At 44.3% G+C, this 15,948-nt stretch overlaps 1 protein-coding gene across 1 annotated transcript in view; it reads right to left on the reverse strand.

The window, feature by feature from the left end:
* The window catches only part of rsf1b.1 (remodeling and spacing factor 1b, tandem duplicate 1), a 28,434-nt gene that overhangs the window by 9,591 nt on the left and 2,895 nt on the right, over positions 1 to 15,948 (reverse strand). The window contains exons 3-6 of the mRNA XM_013134569.4: positions 5,193 to 5,285; positions 4,815 to 5,020; positions 3,805 to 3,905; positions 39 to 3,544 (exon numbers count right to left, since the gene is read on the reverse strand). Of these exons, the coding sequence (XP_012990023.3) occupies positions 39 to 3,544; positions 3,805 to 3,905; positions 4,815 to 5,020; positions 5,193 to 5,285 (3,906 nt within the window). The remainder of the gene's footprint in view (positions 1 to 38; positions 3,545 to 3,804; positions 3,906 to 4,814; positions 5,021 to 5,192; positions 5,286 to 15,948) is intronic.

Consider the following 15,948-nt stretch of genomic DNA (forward strand, 5'->3'; position numbering starts at 1 on the left):
TTACTAATGTGTAAATCTCAGTTTCTGAAAGAATTTACCTTAGATTTGGACTGTCCATCAACCTTCTCTCTCGGTTTCCTCTGAATAGTTTTATCCTGTTCTTCCTCCTCTTTATTCTCCTCATCCACTTTTTCCACAGTGGGTGTGGTCTGTTTCTTCTCCATCCTCCTGTCTTGGAACTCCACCCCTTTAGGGGTTGGCCTGCAGATCCTGGGGGACCTCCTCAGTGATCTTCCAGTCTCACCAGTGTCTGACCCTGAGTCCCTCTCCTCTCTTTGGAGCTCAGCTTTCCTCCGGTGGGTAATTCCACGTATTTTCAGACGTATCCCTTCCTCTTGAATCTCTGACGTTGTTACCGCATCCTGTTTCTCACTTTTGTCTTCATCCTTTTTCGTCTTGGGCTCATCTTCCTCAGATCCCTCACTTACTTTTACCCCACTAGCAGCTGATGTTCTGTCATCTTTCTCTCCACCTTCCTCTTCTTTTTTGTCATCTGTCTTGGTTTTATCATCACCCTTTTTCTTAGCCTGATCATCCTCTTGTACATCTTTTTGAGGGACATCTTCCTTCATAACTCGGTCATGGATTTTGTCTTCATCACTCAAAATCTCGGTGAGGAATGAGGCCTTCTTCCTGGTTGCCTGATTTCCTGATGGAGCATCACAGTTCAAAGATATTAGGTCTTTATTAGGCTTGATCTCAGACTTCTCTCCACCTATTACCGCCTTTTTTGGGCAGCCATCATCAGTATATTTCTTGAAGTCACTGTCATCCATCGATTTTTCCAAATGTATTTCCATAGGTTCCTCCATTGGGACAGACTCTTTGAGAGAACTCGCCGCTTCCTCTGGTGACGCCGATCTCGCCACGGCTTCGGGGCTAGGCGACTTCCCGGCGACGTCGGGGCTAGGCGACTTCCCGGCGACGTCGGGGCTAGGCGACTTCCCGGCGACGTCGGGGCTAGGCGACTTCCCGGCGACGTCGGGGCTAGGAGACTTCCCGGCGACGTCGGGGCTAGGAGACTTCCCGGCGACGTCGGGGCTAGGCGACTTCCCGGCGACGTCGGGGCTAGGCGACTTCCCGGCGACGTCGGGGCTAGGCGACTTCCCGGCGACGTCGGGGCTAGGCGACTTCCCGGCGACGTCGGGGCTAGGAGACTTCCCGGCGACGTCGGGGCTAGGCGACTTCCCGGCGACGTCGGGGCTAGGCGACTTCCCGGCGACGTCGGGGCTAGGCGACTTCCCGGCGACGTCGGGGCTAGGCGACTTCCCGGCGACGTCGGGGCTAGGCGACTTCCCGGCGACGTCGGGGCTAGGCGACTTCCCGGCGACGTCGGGGCTAGGCGACTTCCCGGCGACTTCGGGGCTAGGCGACTTCCCGGCGACTTCGGGGCTAGGCGACTTCCCGGCGACTTCGGGGCTAGGCGACTTCCCGGCGACTTCGGGGCTAGGCGACTTCCCGGCGACTTCGGGGCTAGGCGACTTCCCGGCGACTTCGGGGCTAGGCGACTTCCCGGCGACTTCGGGGCTAGGCGACTTCCCGGCGACTTCGGGGCCAGGCGACTTCCCGGCGACTTCGGGGCCAGGCGACTTCCCGGCGACTTCGGGGCCAGGCGACTTCCCGGCGACTTCGGGGCCAGGCGACTTCCCGGCGACTTCGGGGCCAGGCGACTTCCCGGCGATTTTGGCAGTAGACAATTTTCCAGCATCTTCGGGGGTAGCTGATTTGGTTCCTTTTTTCGGTTCATCCAGTTGTAAATGGGTTGATTTCATAGAGATGTCTGCCATCTCATTTTTTAGGCCAGATTTGGTTTCAACTGCAGCCTTTCTATCTGTGCTTGCAGCACTGCTGGATTTCTCCAGGGTTACAGCTAACATTTCAATGTCTGTAGGGCCATCACATCTCACATCTGCATGTGTTGACACCTCTGATTTCACTGTCATTTTTATGACAGTTGATTTAACTGTCTCTTTAATGCTGTCCAAATGGTCTCCTTTATTGGGGACTGGTTTGTCTGCCTTTTTAATGACTGATGCTGTATTGGTCTCATTAGGGCTGACCAAGTTCTCATATTTACTCTTTTCAGAAATCTCTGTCTTTTTAATTACAGAAAATGTTCCAATATCTTGAGAACCATCACATTTCTCAGCACACTCTTTGTTAGAAAATGTTTTTTCTGTATTTTTAATGACTGCCGGCATCTCTGTGCATTTAGAGCAGTCGGGTTTCTCTGTAATGGGGTCTGGTCTCTCGGTTTGTTTACTGATGACTGATGTTTTGAGGTTTTTAGGGTCCAACCACTTTTCAGTGGCTTCTGTGGTTTGTTTCTCCTTAACTACTGAAAGGGGACAAATGTCCAGAAATGTTTGTGATATTTCCTTATAGGTCACTGGTTGAGATCCAAAGGATGAATCCATTCCTTTAGTCTCTTCTGGTTTCTCTGACTTACTAGATGATACATTTTGTGTTTGTATTGATGTGGATGTCTTGACTTCTGTACAACGCACTTTCATATCCCACTTAGATGTTTTGACAATTTTTTCCCTTTTACGATCAGACATCTCTGGTGGGATTGTTGCATCCTGAGATGAAGTCAATGGCTCAGTCATTAGAGGGGGGACAGACTTTTTTAGGGAAGATTCTTTTATTTTCTCTGAAACTTCAGCTATTTCCTTTGTTGTCACTGTGGCAGTAACCATGTTAGTTTGGTTAGATTTATCAGGAATTGGCCCGTCCATTGTCTCCATAGTGTTGCTTGCCATCTCCCTTTCCTCATTGTCTTTTTCCATAGAAAAGCTTGTTTTCTCTTTTGCACTAGCTTCTCCTGCCACAATGTTTCCAACAGCAACATCTTTTTTTAGCTGTCCTTTGCCATAAGCACATTCTCTTTGTGTTCTTATTTGATTAGAGGATTCTCTCAACCCATTATTGATACTTCTTTCTATGACAGGCTGAAGATCACCATTCACTTGATCACTTTGAGTCTCCTTCACCGTCCCCTCCAGGTCAACAGACACCAGTTTATTTGTCTGCTCAACTTTAGGTGTTTCTTTGACGGTAGCAACTGATGGAGTTCGCACAATGATACTACTACCACTGCCACCATTATTATCAAAATCATCACTCAGTTTCATCTCTCTCTTTTTCAAAGGGATTTTGGCTTGCTGGTCGTTCTTCATTGCCCTTTGGAGTTCCTCTGCAGTCTTCCTCTTGGCTTCCTCTATTTGTTCTATTGGTGGCGTCACATGAGGTTTCTCTGCAAGAGGCTTGGATTCTGACACATCCATGGGCTCTTCTTTGATGGCCTGGGGGTTGATGGTGACCTTATCATCTACCATAGGCTCCTCTGATTGGCTTGTTGCCTCCACTTGGTTGTCTTTGAGGCCATTAGATGGAAATTTGGCATCTGATACATCCAGTTCTAATTCCTCCTTTTGGGAGTTTTTTTCTGTAATCTCTCTTTTTGGGGAGATCAAGGAAGCAGTGTCCTTCAAGGGTTTGTCCTCTTCATCCTCTGAAGTATCCTCTTTCTTTTTAACATCCCCTATAGGACCCAATATCAATAGGAAGTGCAGTTAAAACAGAACGAGGCTAATAGAAAATTTGAATTATACTAACTAAATGTCAAAAGATGTATAGCAGAGAAATACACTTATAAATAAACATTTTACTAGTGGCAAAGATCAAATTCAACGCAAGCGACTGAACTTTCTCAGTCTATCAATAACATGAATATTTGAATGAAAAAAAAATTACATGCATATTACATTATTGGTGTAATAAGCATTGTTACTAGAACACTACCTTCTCTGGTCTTCTCATCTTCCTCTCCTTTCTTTGTCAACAATGCTGGGTCGATTTGAGTCTTCAACAGCTCCAGGATCTCAGCCAAGCTGTTTCGATCTCTGTATATACATGGATCATTCAAATAAATTTTTCCAGCTTAGTAGTCATGATTAAATTAAATGTGAAAAAAGTAATCTATAATCCACCTGAGGGGAATATTACATACTAGGTTTAAGTAGTTAGCGAGGTAACTGGTCAGCTCTGAGTTTAAAATCAGGATACCAGGTACCGCCCGCAAAGTGACTCACCTATCACCAAGGCTAATTTATATGGCAACTTATCCTCTAGAAGGAACATGCTCTAAATCCAACCCTCTCACAAAGACTGCAACGTCATTATCATCTGCATTTGAGGCAGATATCTCATTCAATATTATATTCCTAAAAAAGTTTAATTAAAAACCTAACAAATTACACATTAAGTAATGGAAGGATGCGTTCAAATGTCGATGAGTAGGGGGAAAGTACAAAGGACAAAATATTTATAAGAGTAACATAAGACGGCACTGTTTCATTCTATTGAATTTGCAAAAAAAGGCTACTTTAACTTAGAATTAAGCACAAAGGAAAATGTGTGTGTCCATTAACTGCCGTAAAAAATGTCCATTAACTGCTGTTTCATCTTTGGCTCATGCAGTTCTCATGAGTGTGACTACCCACATGCAGCATGCACATGCAATTACGATTCTGCAGACATGCAATATCAATAGCTTGTCCATCTAAAACTAGTTAGATTTAGAAAATGCTAAATTCAAGTTTCCTTCATAACATTCAAAACAAAACTTTTGACATTAAAGTTCAATGGTAGCACTGAATCTATTTTTCTCTCACTAAGGCAGTCCAAAAGTATCAATCAAATGCATTTTTTACATCATCAGTTACAGCAGTTGCAAATGGCTTATACAGATACCAGCCTGAAACCGCAAAGAGCAAGTAGTTACAGACGCACAGTGGCTAGGGAAAAAGTACCTGACGATGCACTTCCAGGAGGACCCATCCAGGTCGTCCTGCTCCTCCACATAGACCCTCACGTTATTGTCCTGGTCAAGTTGAAACCAGTACATCAGACCATCCCTGTCCTTTCCAATTGGCTGGAGCCGCATCTTTTCAGGATCCTCTTCATTGATTGCTGTCTTGAACTTGACATTGTCATCAAACTGGCACTCACACAAGTGCTAGACCGATAGAGGAAAAGTATGGGACATTTTGTTAGTAGAGCGGCATGACACATACAAAACATAATTTAAATATTTGTATGAATATTCCCCATACATTTTCAAAATGAAAATCAACTAATCGGCCATCTCAAAATGATAGGCCAACTAATTACATAGAATGGCAACTTACTTTGAGGATTCCAGTCTTGCACTCCACAGACATATCCTTGTATCCTTTATTTTCAAGTTCCCATGCCCAGGTACTGTTGAACTCATGGCACACCTTTAAAGAAACACATAACGTGAGCCGTTGGTTAAAGGACCACTTCATGCTGGGGGGACTGTGGGTGGTGTGTATCATGCCTGAAAGTCTTCTAAGTCAATGAGATTTGTTTCACATATAAATGGCCAGAAGGAGCCAGGTTTGTTTTATGTGGACCAAATCCTCCACAATATTACCTCACTGTATAGATTGAAGGGCACGAGATATCTGAACATTTTCAGGTTTCTTTGTTTTGTTTCATTTTGCAAAGACCCTATTTTGTACCGATCGCAGAACAAGTCAATTTCATATGTATTGTCAGTAGTCCTTGATTGACAGAGCCATTAGATGTCTTCCTCCACACGGTACACTGGACACTGCTAGTTGGCTAACATTATAATAAGCACACAATGTCTTGTCATCATAATTTTTCAATGTTTGAAAGAGAGAAGGCCACTATACAAAGGGTTTGAATGACAGTGGTTGCTTCATGTTATTGGGATTCTCCTGCATGGTTGAATTTGTGCCTTGCTTACGGACAAAATCTTGGCTAGGTAATGAAGATAACTATTGAGATATATCTAGTCATCTCCTGTAAAATGCATAGCCTACTCTTCTTACATATGACTAGTTACTGTCATTAAAATAATTTAAGCCATGCTTACTGAAATCTGTGCCTGCGGAATTAACTGCGGAGACATGTACTGAATAATGAATTAACAGCTACAGCCAAGTTAGTGCCTGAACATTAAGTGAAACAATTTATACAACATCCAGATTTAGAGTAAAGTTGAGAAAGCATGAATTCTTAGCTATTTCTACTGCTTAAAGAGTGTTTTTGCCAAATAACAGTGAAGGTATAAAATACGTTCGCCAGAAGGGAATTAGCAATGGAATGTAAAAATTGTAAAGAGTATGTTTTTCATCTTCTAAAAATTGTTGCATTCTCCAATCTACTTTTGCTATAAATTCTGGATCTTGTGTTTTTTTTTATGAACAATACAGAAGATTCTATGATCATACAGCGAAATTAAAAGGTGCTTGTTCAAGATAGATAGTAACATTAGTAATTAGTACATTAAGGATTTGGGCAATTGTGAAGTGCCCCTTAAACCGCTAAAATATACTGTGCCTTTGGAAGGTATTCAGATCCCTTCACTTCCTCCACATTTTGTGGTGCTAAGTAAAAGGCATACTAAATTATCTGGATAAAGAATCTCAAAACTGAAAATTTAACTATTATATGCTCATCACCTTGCTAAAACCATCCCTACAGTAAAGCATGATGGTGGGAACATCATGCTATGGGGATGCCTCTCAATCACGAAAACAATGCCAGAAAGGCTTTGGGTCTGTGAATCTCCTTCAGAGGCCCAACCAATGCCCGGACTTCAGTCAAAGAGGTATAATACGTACTGTCAGCAAGTGGATGACAGTTCACTAATTCAAGGAAAACATTTTGAATTAAACATTACAGATGAAAATGGATTCGCTACAAAACACTGTAAAGTTGTTTGGGAACTGCAAAAAATTATAAGTTTTAGCATATAGCATATAGCTGGCTAGCTTCACTTACTAGCTTTTCTGGGCTTCTCAATCCAAGAAAAGCACTGTTTTGAGTTTGGCGTGGCCATCACTGTTTCTCGATATCTCTCTCCTCTGAGCCTGCCACTGAGCCAACATCATATGACAACAACACCCACTACATTGCGTGCTATGTAGTAGTGTTCAGGTTAAACATGTACTGGTCAAATAAAAAAATTATGAAACATTTCGAATATCAAGACACTACTGGACAGACATGGGACCAAACCACATTGTTCCAATTCACAAGTCTTAACCTTCAAGTAATGAACAGCATTTATTTTCCCAGCTCCCAATTTCACTAACGTTAGTTTAACAGTATCTCATTCTGACATGAACGCAGGGGTAGCTAACTAAACAGGTAAAAATTACATTATGGCGGTGCTGTGCCTATCTTTGTAGAATTTCAGGAGTCTCACAACTTTAGATGTTACGGCTATCGTAGCAGTAATTTTAGTTTTGCATACTGCTGTAATTTTCCTCCACACCTTAACATAGTCCTCAAATTCAAATGTAACCATTTCTAGAACCCATAAAGATGCTATGATAGCAAGTTCAATCATGTCTGAATGGAACACGACATCACGTCCATTATATGTCGTGGAGCTCTGCCCACTAAGGGGCTTCGCTCATAGTGGAGCGAGCAAGCCAGAGATTCACTCCCTGTCGGACCCAAACAAAAAATAAAAAGGGCCCAGACAAGGCACGCACAGGTCAACATTCAAGGCTGAGAAAATAATTTCCCCAACCCTAGTCCCACAAACACACACCCGATAACTGTCACAGACACGAAGAGAGAAGTGTGTAAGCTATATTACTAATTAAGAAAAATAATGAAACCAATAGCAATACAACAAACGACCACACCATGGTGTCTGAGGACAATGAGAGGAGTTTCAAGGAGCTCTGCCCCAATTGCTTGAAAGGCAGCTCACAGAGCAATTTCAGCACCTTGGACAGCTCCCATTGAGGCGCATTAATCACAGGGAGCAGATGTCATGTGCCAACGAGAAAGAGCTTGACCAGGGGATGACTGAACACAGTTTTACCTTCTAGGCGCCTATTTGGCAAGTGGTATTTGCCAACCCATATCCTTTGATCGTCAAAGGCAACCCACGCATATCAAAAAGATACTGTAAAAAAGGGGGCAACAACAAACAACTCGTGAACAAAGACCACCGGGTGGCATATAGTTTGGAAGTAGATGTGGCTCTAGCATCCTGCATGGTGCAAATGATGTCAACAGATAGGAACAGGTTAGCAAGTCGCTGGCTTTCAGGAACCAAGCCACGGTTCAACACCAGAGGGCGTTTAATAGTGCGTCCCGACTGAGACAGTCTCAGCAATGAGGGATCGCCCATGAACAACTGTATCAACTTCGGACACCAAACAGCTTTTGGGCTATCCGGAAAGATTAGGTTGACACAAAGTCATGTCCGAAAGCATCCGTCCCTAATGGTGGGCCGTCCTGGTCTCTCAGAGAGAACCAAAGGTGACAGTGCGCATTCTCTCTCATTGCAGAAAGGTCCACTTGAGCCTCCCCAAATCTCTTGCAGATTAGGGAGACGATGCAGGGGTGCAGGCACCGCTAGCCGCCCCGAGGGCCTCCTCGAGACATCAGACCGGCCCCCGCGTTCAGCCGGCCCGGAATGTGTACCGCCAATAAAGGGAACAAAGAGGTCTGTGCACCCTAAGCCACAGGCACGTCGCTGACAAGTGGAGTGCAGGAGACCTGACTCCTCCCTAACAACTGACGTGAGACCACAGAAGTCAAGTGGGTCAACACCAAGAGGACTGCCTCGAGTTCCAAGCAGATTGATGTGGCGGTCGCTCTGAGGCCACACATTCTCTTTACGGCCTCCCCAACACTTCAGACAGGCATCCGTAAACACCTGGACGAATGGCATAACTCTGCCCATGGGGACACCTTGCCTCAGCACAGCTGGGTTCCTCCAATGGTCCAGATCCCCTGCCGGGGAGGCGATAATGCTGTCCCAGTCCATTTCTAGCAGTGCTTGGCTGCTGGCCAAGGGGCGGCAAACCAGGGGCCCAGAGTGAGAGATCTGGGCTAAGGGGCAGCTAGAGGAGGGCGCAGGAGGCGGAGATGGGTCCCGACAAGCTGAAGTAGCCGAAGCCGCCACTGAAGCAGCTTTGTGTCTGTGGCATCATCTTGTAGAAGGGCCAGGTCGGGTGGAACGAGAGACACATGAATCAGCTGAAGTAGAAGGAGCAGCAGGACGCCTCGCGAGAGGTGACAGGATAACTCCTTGTCATCATCCACTTGCCTGAAGGTCTCGATGGCGGTAGAGAGGGTGTCCCCAAACAGTCCACCAGGCATGATCGGTGCATTGAAAAAAGTTTTCCTCTCAACCTCCTTTAAAGACGACAAAGACAGCCAGAGGCATCACCGCCCAGCGCAAATACTGTGGGCTTGGTTAAGGTGTAACACAGCCAACAGAACACGGGAGATTTCCATATACGCAGACAGCGAGAGGGTCGCTGCTCCTGAGATCATCTGAGCCACGGCCGAAGACAGAAGAGCCACGTTGTTGGAGGCCACCACAGCCTGCGCCCCCAACTCGTAGCTCTCCTCTAACAGTTGCGCCATGAAGTGGTCCTTCGGAGAAGGGTAGGTGGGCTTCTTAGCCTGCCATCCTTCCAGGTTGGGCAGGAATAGTATGGCGAGCTCCTGCTCCTACAGTTGGACTGCGTTGCTAATTGTGTCCAGTCGTCCCACCACCCTAGTGATGATCTCGCCGGTGCTTTGGCGGAGAGCGGAGTGTGCCAAAAGCCATCTGTGTAAACTGCCACCACAGGAACATCCAATACCGGCGCTTGCACCTCTTGAACTAGTTCCATTCATGGGCTGTGGGACATGAAAGAACGAGTAATGCCCGAGAACCCTACGCGGAGAGAAGTCATCATCGTCTTCATCCCCTGGACACGAGACACCTAGCCGCTACTCAAACCCATGGGGGGGAAGGGGTGAGGGTGCCCTGATCAAGGGATTCAAGCCCTGAGGAGGGCTCTCCTCCCTTTCCCCAAGGCCATCCTCAGAAACATCTTCAACCAACAAAGCAGATGACGACAAGACCACATCCAATGGAATCTCCTCCTCAAAATACTGCATTATCTCCTTCCTGGCAGAGAGGCAGCACTGCACACTTGAAAAACACCAGAGGGTTGATAAAGCCATTCTGCGAGTGCTTGGGGCCCATACAAGCGATGCAAGCAGTGTACCAAAATGTTGATTTAGCCACTCCTAATGTTCCTGCAATCTCTCTGATGGATATTGTTTTTGCAGCCTGCTTCACTTGCATTGAGATCTCCTTTGACAGCATGTTGTGGGTTCATAGCAACAGCTTCCAAATGTGAATGCTACACCTGGAAGCAACTCCAGACTTTTTACCTGCTACCTGCTTTTGATCCCTTGAAAAAAGGGGGCTACATATTAAAAAGCTGTAATTCCTAAATGCTACCTCCAATTTGGATGTGAATACCCTCAAATTAAAGCTGAGAGACTGCACTTTAAGCCCATATTCATTATTTAACTGTACACCGATCATCCATAAAATAATGACCACTTACAAGTGAAGTGAATAACATTGATAATCTCGTCATCATGGCACCTGTCAGTGGGTGGGATATTAGGTAGCCAGTGACCTTTCTGTACCCAGAGTTGATTTTTTAGAAGCAGGACAAATGGGCAAGTGTAAGGATCTGAGTGACTTTGACAATGACCAAATTATGATGGCTAGACGTAACAGCCCATGTGGGGTGTTCCAGGTCTGCAGTGATCTGTACCTATCAAGAGGTCGAAGGAAGAAAAAGCGGTGAACCAGCTACAGGGTCATGGACGGCCAAGGCTCACTTGATACACGTGGGGAGCGAAGGCTGGCTCATGTGATCCGATCCAACAGACGAGCTACTGTAACGCAAATTGCTGAAAAAGTTAATGCTGGTACTAACAGAAAGGTGTCAGAACACACAGTGCATCGCAGTTTGTTGCGTATGGGGCTGTGATGACGCAGACAAGTCAGGGTGCCCATGCTGACCCTGTGCCGAAGCGCCTACAAAGGGCCCATGAGCATCAGCACAGGACCATGGAGCAATGGTAGAAGGTGGCATGGTCTGATGAATCACGTTTTCTTTTACATTACGTTGACGGCCGGGAGCGTGTGCGTCGGTGAAGACCATGTGCAACCTGATGGCATTGGCCTCTTTCAGCAGGATAACGCACCCTACCACAAAGCAAAAATGGTTCAGAAATGGTTTAAGGAAGACAACAACCTCAAGGTATTGATTTGGCCTCCAAATTCCCCAGATCTCAATCGAATCAAGCATCTGTGGGATGTGCTGGACATACATGTCTGACCCATGGAGGCCCAACCTCGCAACTTACAGAACTTAAACGATCTGCTGCTAACATCTTGGTGCCAGATACCACAGCACAGCTTCAGAGGTCTAGTGGAGTCCATGCCTCGAAGGGTCAGGGTTGTTTTGGCGGCAAAAGGGGGACCTACACAAAATTAGGTAGGTGGTCATAATGTTATGGTTGATCGATGTAACTTGAATATAGTTTGGTAGACAGACACAATAACAAAACTTGTGTAAGTGTCCAATTATATCCAGACCTAACTGTCGGTGTGTGAGTGCAAAAACGTGCAACCCCTTGGGATCCCCAGGATTGGGAAACATTTGCTAGGCATACCCAAGAACACTGCCAAAGGAGGTCCCACAAAGTTCCTGAATAAAGCGTCTGAATACTAAGGTTCATGAGATTTCAGTTGTTTTTTTTTTATCTTCAATTCTTTTGGCAGAAATGTAGTCTTTACCTCAACAAAATGTTGAGAAAGTGAATGGGACTAAATACATTTTCCCAAAAGTCACTGTAGACAAATATTTTAGAATGTCCAGACCCCAAGTTTCCCTTAAAGCAATGCCTCACTGTACCCAGGATTTCCCAGCATTCAAAACTCAAAGGCGATGCCTTCCCAAAATGACACACTGCCTCTTTGTGTCAGCATAGTGAAATATGATTTTGCACTCACATAAATCACCAACGAAATACAGCAGCAAAAGTGACCGTAGGAGGAAATTTTTTCCATATTGTTGCTGTTGCCATATAGGGAGGACTTTCCACAAATTGGGCTATTTTAAATGGGCTTGGGGCAAGTCGATTAATTGAATTAAATTAAATGTATTGCCATGTCAACAAGTTGATAGGAATTTGTCTTGGAACAACTCTCAGACATAAAAACAAAAACTTAAAAGACAAACATTATAAGTACATTATAAGACCAAAACCCTGCAGACAAAAGACAATACCCCACGGCAATGAAGAGCACAGTTGATAGAATGCTGCAAATAATCAGGGCAAATTCAGATGCCTAATAGCCAAAGGGTAAGTGCCGTCTCTAAAACGTGATGTAGAAGTCTTAATACACCTATACCTTCTTCCTGATGGTAAGAGATTAAATAGATAGTGAGCAGGATGAGAGAGGTCCGCAATTATGTTTTTAGCCTTCCTGATTATTCTGGTGGAGAAAAGTGAAGAAAGTGAAGGAAGGCTACAACCTATGATTTTTGATGCTCTGCGTACCACTTTTTCCATTCTGATTTTGTCCTGAGCGGTTGTGTGACCGAACCAGACAAGCATGGAAAAAGTAAGCACGCTTTCAATGGTTGACCTATAAAAGTGGGTCATGGCAACTCGACTGACTCTAAACTTTTTGAGCTGACGCAGAAAGTGGAGTCACTGGTGAGCTTTACAGATCTTAATATTAGTGTTGAGCTCCCATGATAAAGATTCCTGGATTGTGATCACAAGGAACTGGAATGAAGTGACCCTCTTCACATCCACCCCATTAATGGAGAGCGTAGGGAGGGGACAAGGGGTCCTTCTAAAATCCACTACCAGTTCCTTGGTTTTAGAGATGTTAAGTGTCAAGTTAAAGCTTTCGCACCATTTCACCAGCCCCTCCACTTCTCTGCGGTAGTCAGACTCATCTTCGTTAATAATGAGACCAACTACAGAGGTATCATCAGCAAACTTAAACAACAAAACTGAACTGGTGTGTGATTGACAAAATTGTGTGTATAAATAATACAGCAGTGGGGAAAGGACCCAGCCCTGAGGGGCACCAGTGTTCAAGATTTTTGACTGTGAGACATAATCACCCATTTTAACCACTTGCTTCCTATCACATAGAAAGTTGAAAATCCATTTGCAAAGTGATGTTCTAACACCTAGCTCCTGTAGAGTATGAATCAACTTTACAGGGACGGTGGTGTTGAACGCAGAGCTAAAATCCACAAAGAGGACACGTACATATGTAGATCTTGACTCCAGTTGTTGAAGAATAGAGTGCAAACAGAGTGAAACTGCATCGTCAACACTCCTATTGGCTCTATAAGCAAATTGGTGAGGATCCAGTGATAGAACCAGTGATTTTGACACTCAGGGGCTAAATGATTTTGGGTGCATCAGACAATGAAGAGGGAATGATATGCTCTCTATGCTAAAAGCATTGGAGAGCCAATTTGAATGGCAGCTTGATAAACAGCCAAGAAGAAACTTTTGGCTGGATGCACTTAGACAGGAAGAGAACAAAAAAGACATGAGGGTACATTAAAAAAAAAGGTTAATGTTAATATGTAAAAAATGCTTTCCACTCAAAATACGAGATCGGGGGTAGTCAGATTTTCCTTTCTAATGGCCGATACAGAAGACCATTCTTTGACGTAAAATACATGGGCCAAGAGCTGATTTTACGTGGTGCATCAGTTGAGCTCTCAACATGTAGGTGGTTTGTCAATTTGTGTCAGAGACAGATGTAGCACATGCAATTTGCAATGTGTATAAAATTAGTGTATCTCGAGGTGGAAGCAAGGCAAAACATTTTAATACCACAAACTTAATAAGGCACTTGAAAGTACATCACATCGAGGAGCATTAGCAGTATTCGAGGCAAGCTCAAGTCCCGAGAGCCAATACAGCAGTCCCAACCATGGCTCAGGCAACTATACAGAAAACCCAAATTTACCCCCGCTACAGTCAAAAAGCCAAAGCGATCACTAAAATAATGGAGTTTATTGGACTTGATGATCAACCCTTTAGTGTGGTGAATGACCTGGGATCCTGCCGGCTAATGTCACATATGGAGCCCCGCTACAATGTCCCAAGTAGTAAGTTATTTAGCTGATGTTGCACTACATCAAATTGTGTATTCACATATTGACAGTTTACTGAAAGACAATGTTATTTCGATCCGTTTTGCAATTAATATTTGGAGCTCAGATGTAAGCCCAATGTCTGTGCGAAGTTTGACTGCTCAGTTTATTGATGCTGACTTCAATCTTCATAAAGTGGTTCTACATTTGCAAGAGTTCCCCGGCTGTCATTCTGCTCCAGCTTTGTCAGCGGTATACGAGAACATGTTCCAAAAGTGGAAAGTCCGAAAGAAAAGGTACATCATACTACGAGACAATGCCCGAAACATGGTTAAATGCATGCAAGACGCTTCATTGCCAAGCTTACCATGCTTTGCCCACACGCTCCAGCTTGTTGTACATGATGGCCACTTTAAACATTCACATCTCGCCTACTCCAGATTGCAAACTGTGAAGATATGGCTAAACCAGCCGATCAAAAGGCTGCTACAGGATGTACCCACCAGGTGGAATAGCACCTTGTTCCTTACTAGCAATGCACGACGAAATACTGAGTGAAACTCCAGAGGAACGGGAAAGGAGCAGTATCGCAGATGAAGCTTTACCTCTCAGAGGCACCAACCACTCGGAGCGCGCAACCACTGGCTTACTGGCAGAACAACAAGGGCCATTTTCCTGCTCTCGCAACCGTGGCACAAGCTTACCTCTCTGCACGCACCACAAGTGTGGAAAGCGAACGCTTGTTTAGCTTTGTTTCACATATCTTGGACTGTCTTCTGAAAAAGCGGAGATGCCCGTCTTTGTTAAAAAGAATCTACCGTTGATGCTTAAGAGTCAGCAAAAAGAGATGGAGTCACTTGGCATAGCTTAAATAGCCTATTTTAAGTTTGTCTCACTGCCTCATTTATTTTCAAAGGTCCAGGCTTACCGGCTAATTAATTTGATTTGCAGGATGTTTAACAAACTGTCAAAAACCCTTATTATTTTGCTTCCTTTTATTGTCTATTAGTCAGCTTTATAGTAATCTATTTACATAGGCTTTTGGCATCATTGAAGCATTCTACATGTTCAGATTTGGGAAATAACTGTTGTGCTGAACAATGTTTAGATTAGCCTATTGCATAAACTGCATCTGCTTGTTGACAATTAAATGGCTGTCAATTCACCAATAACCTTTTGTAGCCTTTTGATTTCATGTTTTTACCTACATTAAAAACAGAGCTTAAATTAATGAATCATGTAAATTTAAAAAGCATAAAATCGGTACCGGACGATTTTGCAGGCTGAAAATCGACTATCGGTGTTGCACCCACCCCACCCCCCCATAAAAAACATTGGTGTATCCCTACATTTAAACCCTATGTTCATTAGAAAATAGTACAAAGACAACATATCAAATGTTGAAACAGAAAGGTTTTTCTTCCTTGAAAAATATATACCCACTTTGAATTTGATGCCAGAACACATTTTTAAAAAGACTGGAAAAGTTTAATACATAGAAATCCCGGCGGAACGTTTCACAACTAATTAGGGTAATTGACAACAGGTCACTAACATGACTGGGTATAAAAAGAGCATCCCAGAGAGGATGAGTCTTTCAGAAGAGGGGAGGGGTTCACCACTCTGTGAAAGACTGCAGGCAAATTTACAAATAACCGTTTCACAACGTAAAATTGCAAAGAGTTTGGGATCTCATCTATGGTACATAAGATCACCAAAAGATTCAGAAAATCCTGAGAAATCTCTGTATGCATGGGAAAAGGCCAAAAACCAATAGAAGATGGCCATGATCTTCGGGCCCTCAGGCGGCACTGCATTAAAAACAGATACGATTCCGTAGTGGACATCACTGCATGAGCTCAGGACCACTTCCTCTGGACTAAAGAGAGGGACCGTCCAGCTTGTTATCAGCACACAGTTCAATAGC

This window comes from Esox lucius, chromosome 7 (genome assembly GCF_011004845.1).
Source record: "Esox lucius isolate fEsoLuc1 chromosome 7, fEsoLuc1.pri, whole genome shotgun sequence".
In the NCBI taxonomy this organism is placed as follows: Eukaryota; Metazoa; Chordata; class Actinopteri; order Esociformes; family Esocidae; genus Esox; species Esox lucius.